This window comes from Myotis daubentonii, chromosome 5, assembly GCF_963259705.1.
Source record: "Myotis daubentonii chromosome 5, mMyoDau2.1, whole genome shotgun sequence".
Classification (NCBI taxonomy): domain Eukaryota; kingdom Metazoa; phylum Chordata; class Mammalia; order Chiroptera; family Vespertilionidae; genus Myotis; species Myotis daubentonii.
The window spans coordinates 98,348,381-98,361,465 of record NC_081844.1 but is presented as its reverse complement, the minus strand read 5'-3'; the positions used below and the strand labels follow the sequence as shown (position 1 = coordinate 98,361,465).

Below are 13,085 nucleotides of genomic sequence, written 5' to 3'. Positions count from 1 at the left end.
GTTTTTGCTGACTCCCTTCACCAGCTTACATCCTGTTGCTATGACCTCACAGAACCCTCGTTCCCTTGTGATGGCAAACGTGGACAGGGACTATCCCCTGTTGCTGTGTATCCCTAACACTGACCACTACAGTGGGGGCAAAGAAGTATTCAAAATAGAACTTGCTTACATGAATTCATATGACCCAATCAGGCTGTGGAGATGATGTAATGGAAAGTAGGAAAAAAGTTGTCCCTGTAGTGAACTAGACTGAAAAATACAGGCCTACCTGAAGGACATTTAAATCCAGATTTTTAAACATCACTAAATAGTGGTCAAAATCACATATATTTAAGCATTCAGCCTGCTGCATCAAATTTCTTTTAGATTTAATTAAGAAAAAGTGTGCCTTTTAGTTCCATTCAATGTATAATTACCAGTCACTTAAAAAATGTGTGGGGTAACAGAGGAATGATGGATAAGGAAAATTCACCAGGCAAAAATCTTGTGGTCTTATACCTCCCTTGAAGATTGTGATTCTAATCCAGTACTGGGATTGTGAATGAAAAAAATAAATATACCTTCAGAATTATCTCATCTGTCAAATTTTGAATTTCATAGAGAATGAAACAAACTCACCAAAATTATACAAATTATTCAGGAATCATTTGTTCTAAACTTAGAACATTACTAAACTTCCCTTAATAATACTCCACTGATCCTATTATTTTATTATGATTATTATTATCAATTTATATTTTTCCCCAGTCATGTCTGGTATATATTCATAAATGGTCTTATTAACAGTTGCCCAGCAAAAAAGCATATATCCTGCTGCTTAGAGAGGGAGAGTTTCCCAATATCATCATGCATAGTAGACAAGGGAGATTTTACCAAGTGGCTATTTCTTAGGTAGTTAAAATAACAGTTAATAGCCCAGAGCATAACAGAAAGAGAGCGATCTGAAATAACAAGGGGTAGAGGGTTCCCGTTCCCATCAGCCTCACCTCCTTGAATTTGGAAAGTCCCAGTCATCTCCCCCCCAAGCTTTGGGCCCTGATGATCAAGGTTTGGGTTCCAGCTCTACCATTTAGGACTTTGGGCAATTTGGTGAATGACTTCACTTATAACCTAGAAAAAATTTCTTCCCAAAGGATGGTTTTGATCATTCAGTGAGACTTTCTGCAAAGGACTGATACACAGTAGGCAACTTTAAATATTCCTTTCCTCTGAAGGGCCATCAAACCCATCATTAAAGCTATTACCCGGCCTTTTCTTGACCGAGTGTTTCAACATTTATTGGGCTTAATTTCCAAATCTTATAAACTTTTAAAATTATTCTTAAGAATATATTTGTTTAACATTTCCACTCAGCCAAATACTACCATAAACCAAACATAGAGAATATCTGATCAGTGGGCAGAGATTAATTGCTCAATTATTATGTTCCCACATGTTTTATAGCCTCTATTTCTCAAAGGAGTTCAGATTTGAATTTATAATGCAGGGTCATTAAACCACATTTGAAAGCTAATTGATAATATATAATCTCAGCAACATTCTTTTTGCCTTCTGCATAATTAATGAAGCTCAGAGCATTATATCTTCCAATTAAGTGTTTTGGTTATATTCCTTGCTTCCATATATCATCAGTTCCTATCATTGGCCATTTTTCTTTTATTTTGTAATTTCAAAAATTTTACTGGAAGTTGGTATATCCTGATTCTCCACCAAAATAAATATAACCTGCTATTAAGAATAACGTGTTGTGGCTAGGTTTTATTATCTATAGCTATTGGGCCTCTTAAAAATAAGACACAAATTGTCCCTTCTTTAAAAAACATTATAAATCACTCAATCTTTGGGAACCATGCTGTCAGTATTCATTCTTTACTTTTAGCGTGGTCAATAAGAAATCATCCCAGAGAGAAAAGGATCACCCTGTCAGCACAGCCACCTTAATTCTACTCCGTGGGCCCAGAATTCAACTCAGTACACCCAACTCTTGGCTGACTCTCTTCTCGAATCCTGCCTCCTTCCTTTCCCTCTCAAGTCAGTCCCTCACCCCTCACCCATTCACCACCCCACCACCCACAGTCTGCCCAGCTATCTTTTTTCAAGTTTCTTATTCTGAGTTCTATTGCATTTTGACAAGTCACAGGTTGCCTGCATTTATATTGTTCAAAATTCTTCCTTTACCTTATTCATATCGACACTACAAATTTAAGGTGGACATCTTGTAAGTGTGGGTGTTAAGCATCAATTAAATGAAGTTACACAAAAATAATGCTTAATAAATATTACCTACTGTTTTTAGTTTTAGTTTTATCATGAATTCATCTGTAATTAGGCTACTAGCATGAGCGCTGAAATTTAGTAATTAATCCCCTAATAGTATTTTATATCTAGTACAGCTTAATATTTTATGTATCATTTTCAAGACTATAAATTATTTAAAAGGTATCATGCCTTCTATGTCTCTGTATCTCCTAAGTAGAAATAGGGAAAATTGTACTAGCAATAGTCTATTATATCATGACACCGTTATAGCAATCTTCTAGGGTTAGATTACCATATCGTTTGATAGATGAAGAAGCTGAAATTCACATGGCTTATGATGGCAGGACCACAATTCAACTTTAGATAATGTAACCACAAAGCCAGTTCTCTTAACATCTGTGATAATACCAAGTTGACCCTTGAACAACAGCGGGGTTAGGGGACCCACCCTTGCACAGTTAAAAGTCCATGTCTAACTTTGGATTCCCCCAAAACTTAACTTGTCTCTTAGTAACTACAGGGGATTTGTTCCAGGACCTCCTGCAGATACCTAAATGGGAAGATGCTCAAGTTCCCTATAAAATGACATATACATCAATGCATGCAGTTGACCCTCTACATCTACAGACTCTCAACCTCAGATTGAAAACAGTATTGGTATTGACTGAAAAAAAATCCATATATAAGAGGGCCCATACATTTAGAACCCATGTTGTTCAAGGGCCAACTGTACTACCTAAACTATATATCGTAATGCCCTTCAATAATGAGCATCTAAAAGGCTTCTTGTCTTGATTGTCTCATTTGGTTCTTCTCTCTTGCAGATGGACCCCCACGAGAACATCTTACTGAGCACTCTAGAGATAAAAAATGAAATGGCCACATCTGAGGCTGTGATGGGACTTGGCGACCCCAGGAGCACAATGCTGGCTTACGACGCGGCCAACATCCAGTATCGGAAAGCCGGGCTGCCCAGGCATACTTTTGGCCGAAACGCCCTGGAACGACACGTGGCGCAGAAGAAAAGCCGCCTGCGGAGACGCGCCTCCCAGCTGAAAATCACCATCCCCGACTTGACTGATGTGAATGCCATAGACCGGTGGTCCCGCATTTTCTTCCCAGTGGTTTTTTCCTTCTTCAACGTCGTCTATTGGCTTTACTATGTGAACTAAAACATAGCCTCCCTCGGGAAGCAAGGACTAGACGCCTCCTCAAACCAGTTGTACAGCCTGACGTAGGACTTGGAGAACACATCAATCCGGGACAAAAGTGATGCTAAAATACCTTAGTTGCTGGCCTATCCTGTGGTCCATTTCATACCATTTGGGTTGCTTCTGCTAAGTAATGAGTACACTAAGGGCCTTGTGATTTTGCCGTTAAAATGCAAGTGATTTGTACACATGCTGGCAAGACTGAGTCTGAGTGTTCCACTTCATCTGCTTAGTGCGCAACCGACACGGAGGGGAATTTATTTAGAAGGTATTCTTAGAAGGCTCGATAGCACTATCAGTCATGTCTCTGAGAAGTCATATCCAGGTATTCCCATCTTCCTTCCTAAGGGTGGCATGCTGCTGAGAGGACACCATGCTTAGGAAACATTATCCTCAATGTCATGCGAACATGCTTACAGAAGATGGTCTCTGCCCATCTTATTAAGGCGATAATGGTGCCCTGGGATGAAAATTCCCACTGGATTCTAGAAGGTTCTCATGTAGTTCAAACAAGATGTGGGGAGTCAAGACAGAGATTCAGGAAGCCAAGTTGGTCAGTTTCAGATTGCTTGAGCACTGGGAATCAACTATGACGTCTTCCATTTTGGCATGTAGAGCCCAGGAGAATTCTAAACGTTATCATGCACGATGACCAAAGAAACTTTTCTAAAACTCTATTCCCTAGGTGGTTAAAAGAAGAGTTAAAAACCCAGAGCAGAGTGGGAAATCCAGAAATGACTGTTGGAACAAAATTGAAGCAAGCAAGTATCATGACCCTTATCAATCCACACAGCTTCTGGTTTATACATATTATGGTCAGTGGCAAAGGTAGAAAGAGAGATTTTTTTTGTTCCAACTTCACAAGCTTTCGAAAGCATGCCTATACAGGCTTATATAGTTTATTTAATTAAAAGACACCCACAAAAGAGAAAAGTTAGCCAAATTAGCATCATCTTAGATGCAGGTTAGGTTGAGAGTTATCAAATATGTGAATATAAAGTGCAACCAGGTTGCTATTCTCACACTACATCAGCTGTCTCTGCAACATTTTTCCCTATAAGTTCATTTCTGACTTTAATAGGGTATTTCCAAAGAGGGATTTGTTCACTTATTTAAAGAATTAATGTTCCTTTCCAGCTTTCTTGCTTCTGAAATTCTGATTATATTCTTAGGAGACAGAAGCAGTAAGGCTTTGGAGAGATTGAGTGAACTCTATTTCCTTATGTGCAATGAAATTCACCTTGCTATTTTTCATAGCAAACAATACTTCAAAGATTATGTGCACCAGTAGAGCTAGTTTGTGGGTTTATTAGGTTTTATTTTTTTAAGGTTGCTTTCATTGTGTATGTTGCAATCTCCTCAGTCAAGGAAAATATGATAAGAGTGGAAAATAGGATAACAAAGCCACATTAACTGATGAAGGATATGGACCTCAGTTGATACTGCAGAAAAATGTCTAACTGATAATCAGGTAGGCACGATGTATTGTTTTATTCCATTTTTAAATTGTCATTGTACTTCGTTCTATACCAATTAGACAAATGCATTCATATGTTGGGCAGTAAGAAGAGTAAGCTAATATATTTTTATTTCTATTCATGTGAGGTTTATGTGTTGCTTTTTTCATTGAGAAAATAGTGAACTGCTTAATTTTCCGTAAAGTTTGATTTGATTGAACTTCTCTTTGGAGCATGACTTTGCTATGTATTTAAAAAACAAAAACCACTTCTTTTCAGAGTAACATTTCCTAATTTTGCATAATAGCCAAGATCATTATCTGACTGTGGATAAATATTATGCTTTTCCCCCCTGATGATTTAGCTGCTTGGAATAGGGTAGGTCCTATTGTCCTTCTATTTCAAGTATCTGACAAGAAGAAGGAAAAAAAGTTTAGTACTTAGCCTTCTGAATTTGGCTCAAGATTAGATGGTATTTTTCTCCCCACCTGTATCAGGGACTGTGGCCCTTATTTCTTGATTATACACTTGAACACCTCTGAGTATGATCTGTGGGCAGAATCCATCCAAGCTTCCGCCCATGGGCTCAGAGTAGAGATTCTTTAAGCTTCTCCAGGGACACACTTCCACGTAGGCAGCAATCTGGGGGCACCACACTAATAAAAGTGCCTGCCCCTTGTCACCAGGGGTTAGTCTGAATAGCATATATCAGGAAGGAGTATATTAATAACTCAGGTGCACAACTCCAACATGCCATTCTGGAATGGTTTTTCTAGAGACAACCCTGAGCCCAAGTCAAGAAGTGGGCTCTTATTTGTAATTATTGTAAAAGCCATAAAAATCCTTGGTATTGTCACGTAACAAATATTTGATATCTGAAGAAGTCAACAGAGTAATCTAGGTCAGAGTGGAGAGAAGCAACCTCTCAGCATGAGCGTCAAAAGCATATAACCAGGGATTCATTTCTACCCCCAGTGATAAGCAGAAACTGGAAAAGGAGAAAAGATGGAAACTGGAACAGATGCCCTAGAGCAGAATCCATATGTTGGCATTCAATAACCACGTAGTTAGAAACAACTGACTCATCTTGCCCAGAGGTAACAAATGGTAGATATAAAATTTATTCTTCAACTATATGTTTACTGTGGTTGAATTGGTTTGAGAGGAGGGGGTCGGGGAAGGGTGTTAGATCTTACAAGTCCACAAAGACCAGTCAGCTTGATATCCAGTGGTTAAAATTAGGGACCACGAAAGTGTGTTTTGGCAATTCTGATATGCTATTACTATCAGCTTATACATTTATGTACAGGTTTTTTTAAATTATAAAACAGCCAGATAGCCAGCGATTAAGGTGTTTTTTCATCTTTGTGATATTCATAGGCGAATTCTGACTCTAAAATTCACAGTCGAAATGAAATCTTTGATCTCAATCTGTATATATATACATATTGTACATGACTGCTAGTAGGTATGAAATGCATTTTCAGAACTGAAAACTCATGCAACAACATCATGTGTTTGCATAGGGAATGTTACAGTTCTTTCCACTACAGTTTTACTAACGGGAAAGACATAAGATAAGCAGTGCTGTCTAGACATTTCCTCTTCTCATTTCTTCAAAAGCAGTGCTCGGTTAAAAAAAATAAATAAAATAATAATAATAATAGTTTATGAACCAAAAGACTTTACATTGTAGCTTTAGTAACAACAAAGATATCTGTCAGCTTAAAAAAGCACAACACATAGAGAAATTTCAGTAGAAAGCATAAAGGAGAAATGAATCATGCTTATTTTAAGCCAGACCTGCATTAAATTGGCAACTCACCCAATTTTCATTTTCTATAGATAACTGTGTTCCAGTCTTATGATTAACTTCATACTCAACAACAAAAACAACCAAGCAATCAACAAACAACAGGTCATACAACAGTGTACATGTATATATGTATATAGAGAGATCCATATAAATATACATGCATATATATGCATTCATACATTGGAAAACAAAAGGAATAAGCTAATATCTTTTATTTCCTTCATTCAACCAGTGTATGAGTGCTTTTAACTTGGCAACACAAATCCACATATTGAAACAAGTGATACAGGGTACTGAGCATTTCTCTATCAGCAAATAATGCCTACTGTTCTTAGGAACCATTGCACAATCCGACACTACAATAGTGCTGTACCTCAGAACATTGGAAAGTCACTAGCTCTCGCATTGCTTGTCTACTTGCTCTTTTTCAAGGAAACAAATAACATTATCCATTGGTCATTTAAAAACAAAAATGTCTTAAGAAAACAGAAAATGATTTTTAAAAATCCTTCCAGGAGGAGGAAAAAAAATAACTAAACCTCACCATGTTGGTTAGGGAAAATATCTCAACTGTAGCAATCATGCCATTTTGCTAAGTGTACAGAGTCTACGTAATGTGAGCAACCATAACTTTCGCTGAGTGTGTGTAAATATTAAAACGGATTTCTTAAATATTTTTAACTTCTAATTTGTATTTTATGGTAAGGCAGTGTGAGAATTCTGTTTATGGCTTATGTTGATGTGTTATAATAGACTGTAAATAATTAAATATGCTGTAAATCAATAGTCAATAGATACAAATAATTATGTCATTTTTTTCTCAATTTTTATTTCTTTTTTACTAAGTACAGTTACTGCAGTGCCCCAACAGAGTAATTGAAACATCCTTTTTGCATAAATGGTTTGGGATCCCAGATAGAAGGATTTCAGTTTGATAACACACACACATGCTCACTCACACACACCTGCACACACTCACTCATAGACTCATACATATCTACACATACACACTCTCAGTCACACACATCTACACACACACACTTGCTCACACACACACATGCATCTACCCACACATTCAAACACAATATTCTTTCCTTTGCCCACTCACTCCCACTTTTACTCCCTCTATGGGAAACACACAGTATTCATGTAGTGAATGTAACAAACCAAGAGAGAGCCTTAGAAATGGCAATTGGGAAAAGCAGAAATCATCATCATTTACTTGAAAGGGTTTTTATGTGTCAGAATTCAAGAAACCAAAGGTTGTAACTTACATGTCAATTTTCAAAGAGTAAAAGTTTCTATTGACAGCACTACAGGAAATAAAATTGCTTATGATGCATAACTGCTTCAGAAATTTGTTACACACAATACATCCTAGAAGACCTTTTTTTTTAATAATAGCATTTTGTCCTTAGATAGTATCCTTTCTTTCAACCAAAGACTCCAGTTATTAAAAAACAAAAAAGGAAAGAAAAAATGAAAAATGAGGGAAAATAAAAAAAAGACACTGCTTTACACCAAAGGTATGAACACAATTTTCCAAGTACACTAGGAACATTGTCAAAAATAGTAAAGAGCCAACATAATGCTAATTAAGATATTACCCTAAAGAAATCACTTAAGAAAAAATACATAAAAGCAGCAGTACTCTTAAATATCTGTTGTTATTTGAATAGGGAAGTAAAACATTTCTATAGATATTTTGCGCAAAATTGTGACATCAGATATTAATTTGCGCAAAATTGTGATAGCAGATATTAATTTGCTTTGAGAAGTTCTTTTGTGACAACTATGATCCAAAATGATGAAAAACAAAACTTTGTGTTTTTTAACTTTCAAAAGCAAATGTCTCTCTCCTGTCTCATGTCCACTAAGTCGATGCCCATGTGTGTGTCCTTGCACTGTTTTTCCCTTTGAGGTTCAGTAATTTGTGTTCACCCACACTCCTTTTTAACATAATTCAAAGTTGCAAATAATTTAAGTTCCATAACATTTTTTTAATTTTTATTTGCATGGGTGTTTAAATAGTTTTGTTATGAATATTGTCCCTGCGCAGTTCTGAATTGTCCTTTTATAAAAAGTGATATTCTAGTTCCTTCACAATGTAGTGTCTATCGCCTTACTATTTACCTTGTAGCCTTTCTTAATATGCACATAATGCAGATTTTCCAATGGCTAGGAAATGCAAACCACAAGTGGATATCATCACATCTATTTTTCATGTCTTTCTAAAAACAGGACTACTAACATCTCTGGGATACATGAGATAGTAACAAATGAGGATTATAAATGAGTAGCACATAAGAATTATTTTCTTGAATTTAAACTTATTACAGTCAGTTTCAGCATGTAAATATATAATAATGTTGGCTAGTGTGTAATTCTTGAACTAAAAAATATAAATAAAACTTGAAAGGATGTGTGTGTGTGGTTTCATTGGGTTCAGAAATTTTATTCTCTATTAGTATGAGTTAGGTTAAGGAAGGAAGGCTTTTGTGAAGAGTAAGGAGGAGCTTCAGAACTTGGGACCAGCTGTTGGGCAGACTTGAATTTGAGCTCTGATCTATCATATATTAGGTATCCTAGAGGCCTGATGCATGAAATTTGTGCAAAAATGGCCTTCCTTCCCCTGGCTGTGGGCACCAGCTTCCCTCTGGCACCCAGGACCCGGGCTTCCCTCCTGCCACTGGCAGGCACCTGAGACCTGGGCTTCCCTCACAGCCCCGGCTTTGTCCAGAAGGTCATCCAGTCTAATTAGCATATTATGCTTTTATTATTATAGATGATTATGCAGCTACTTAATCTCAGTTTTCTTATCTGTAAAGCAAAGATACAATTGTAATTGTACATCCTTCAAATGGCTATTGTGAAGATGAAATGAAATAACCCGTAAGAAGTTCTTAGCACAATACAAGACATGTGATAAGTGGTATGTAAACAGTAAGTAGTATTGTTGTTCCTCTTGTTAAGTATCGTCATTACTATAATATTCAGTACATACATCACAGAATCTTATTATGCTCATGATTATTAAATGTTCTGGTAGATTAGATATTTTATATTGAGGATAATCAAGAACTTGGCTTCAATTATGAAAACATGGTAAACATAAGGTGCTCATTCATTTAACATTCAACAGATATCTGCTGAAGACATTATACTAAGTACCTTGCAAATTTAATATTCATCTAATCCTTACCATCTTCCTAAAACTTAAAGACACTCAAGATCAAAAAGAATAAGAATCTTGCCCATGAGCATGAAAGAACTTGGATTTCTACCCAGGCTGGAGTGACCCTCAAATCCTTGCAATTTCTTTCCATCTCATCATTAAAAGTAAGTGACCAGGCTCATTTAATTCTCATTATTTTGGTCGTTTCTCAAGAAATGTGTGCTGAGAGCCCACCATCTGCCAGATCTCATGCTGGGTTTGGAAAGATAGAGGCCTGACCTGGATTATAGGCCAGCTCTCTAAAGAATGGGAACTCTCCCGAGACTGGTGACTCCGTTGGTGACAAGCCTGGTGTCTTTCACTCTTAGTGACTTTAGAATGTCCAAGTAGTGCCCCATTTGACTCTGTCAGCTTGAGCGAGGTGACCTGTCAGGATAAAATTGCCCAATAAAGTCAGGATTTACAGGAGATATAGCTACTAAGGGCTGACCACCTGTAGGAAGAGTGCCAACCCGGTTCTTCTCAATCTTATGATGTAAATTTCAAATTGTATAATCTAGAAGTGTAAAGTACATGTACATTTGACATCCCTCCTGCTACGTTGTCAGCATATCTATCCAACAGAACAAATATGCTCAAACACCTGAGCAGGTGAGTATGAGCCGATGTGAGTGGGGTATGGTGAGAGGTCTGTTGCTTACCTTGGGAAGAGAACATTCCTAGATATTTCCCCCAACACAAGAAGAGATTGATTGGTAATTAGAAAATTCCCCCACTCAAATTCTAACTACTATAATTTCCTAAAGTGGAGCTTTCAATATCTTGCTCTCCTCTGAAATTTGTTTGAATTCTGAAATAATGTGACATTTTTTATGCTGAATATTTCTCTAAGCCACAAAACCCACCTCCAAGGATAATACCAGTTTAGTGGGGAAAGTACTCAGGGATGATAGTAGGCCCAGTCAGTCTGTAATCCTTGAGTTTTTAAAGCAGGCAGTAGCAAAATAATGTAAACCCATTTTTGTCCCTAAAATTGCGGTGTCAGAGCACTAGCCAATATGCAAGCCCTCTGCCACCCTACCCACCATGGCATCACTCCTCATGGCATCTTGAATCAGAGAATAATCTGGGGTGACAAGTTTCAGACAAGCCCCAGAATGATTAGACTTCTTTGAACCAAGCCTGATTGAAAAAAATGGAAGGATTTCTTCACCTAGTGTTCTTTACATGCTTAAAAACACAATTGGAGGGATCGAAGACTCACTTGAGGTTGGCAACCTTTCAGAAGTGGCTTTCCAAATCTTTATTTATGCATTCTATTTTCTGTTCCACTTGCCAGGAATTCATTTAGAAGATCTCTCTCTCTCTCTCTAATATATATATATATATATATATATATATATATATATATATATATATATATATATATATATATCAACAAAACTCTTGATGCATACAAAGTTCAACATGATTAATAAATAAAAACTGTTTTACCTGTTTTAAAAGCCTTCATCTAAAATTAAATTACAGGGATCTTGCCAGTTTGAAGTAAGCTTTTCCCATTTCACCATTGGCAGATATTAAGGATGCTGGCTCCTGGCTCTGGTTCTTGTTCCAGGAGAAGTCTTAGAGCACTTGGGATGGCCCCTTTGGGAGCCCTGGTTTGGAGGGGACAGGAAAAAACAAATGCTCAGAGAGCTCCCCAAGCCCACACAGCATATGCAGACCCGGTGGGCCTCCTGCTTCCAGTCTCCTCTTCCCTGCTGTATTAGTATGCATTCTCCAGAAAAACAGAGCCAATAGGATGTGTGGGTAAGTATAGAGAGAATTTAAGGATATTGTTCATGCAATTTTGGAGGCTAGCATGTCCAAAATCTTCTGGGTTGACCAGCAGGCTGGAGACCAGAAAAGATCTCATATTGTGGTTCAAGTCCAAAGATTATCTGTTGGCCAAATTTCTTCTTGCTCAAAGGGCCTTCACCTGATTGGATGACGCCCATCCATATTATGGAGGGCAATCCGCCTTACTCAAAGTCCATTGATTTAAATGTTAATCTCATCCAAAAACAGCCTTATGGAAATATCTAGAATAACATTTGATTACATATCTGGGTATCATAGTCCAAACAACTTGACATATAAAACTAACCAGCACCACAAGCCCATGCCCAGATATCTAATCATGTCATGTCCCTTTATGAAACCTTCGAAGTTTCTACCTTGGCCTAAGGAAAGCGTAATTTGATCATGATACTCAAGGTCCTTTGTGATCTGTTTGTTGTTCATTTTTAATTTCTAGATCTTGTATTCTTCATCCTGCCCTTGAATCCCAGGCTCCCACTAGGTTGAATTACTTTCAATTCCATGGGGACACTGTTCACTCCCTTGCCTCTAGCTTTTGCTCTTACTGTTTCTTCCTAAGGTACTTTTCTTCATCCCCGAAACTCACTCCCTTATTAATTCCTATTCATATTTTCCAGGTAAAAACTTAGACATCACTTCATTTGGGAGAGTTCTCCTGACTCCAAAAACTGATGATTAATCCCAGCAGTCAGCACCCTGCTTAGCACTGCATCTGCTTAGTAACTGTTTGTTACATAACTGAATAAAGTCTACGTGTTCTGCAGAACCAAGAATAATCCTGAGTATGAGTAAGTGTAGTGTCAGGTGACAGCCTAAGCTATTTAACAATGGGTACTTTTGCTCATGGAACCAACGTCCTTAGCACTCTCTGGGTTTTGCTCCCACTTCTCAGGGTCCTTTGCTGATTTCTCATCTGCTTGACAACCTCTTCACACTGGAGTGCCTCTAATTTATATCTTCATTCCACACTCCTTTCCTAAACTCCAGTCATTTTCTTGACATAATATTTTGGATAGCAAATGGACATCCCAAACTCAAAATGTTCATAATTGGTCTTTCCCCCAAAATGGGTAGCAACTTCAGTTACTCTGACAAGAAAAACCCTGTAGTTATTTTTTATTCTTCTTTTCCTCTGACCTAGCATCTAATTCAGCAGAAAAGCATGGTGGCTATAACTTCAAAATGTATCTTGACTCCTCACCCTCTTCCCTGCACCATCCTTGTCTGAGCCACCACAGGCTTTACCTAGACTCTTCTGAGAACCTGGTCTTCTTGATGGTGCCCTACAGACTGTTGTCAACACA

General features: G+C 37.5%; 1 protein-coding gene across 2 annotated transcripts in view; it reads left to right on the top strand.

The window, feature by feature from the left end:
• The window catches only part of GABRB2 (gamma-aminobutyric acid type A receptor subunit beta2), a 198,863-nt gene extending 189,697 nt beyond the window's left edge, over positions 1-9,166 (top strand). For both annotated transcript variants that reach the window (XM_059699115.1, XM_059699116.1), the window contains one exon: positions 3,084-9,166. In XM_059699115.1, coding sequence (XP_059555098.1) covers positions 3,084-3,431 — 348 coding nt within the window. In that variant the 3' untranslated portion in view covers positions 3,432-9,166. The remainder of the gene's footprint in view (positions 1-3,083) is intronic.
• The last annotated feature ends 3,919 nt before the right edge of the window (positions 9,167-13,085 follow it).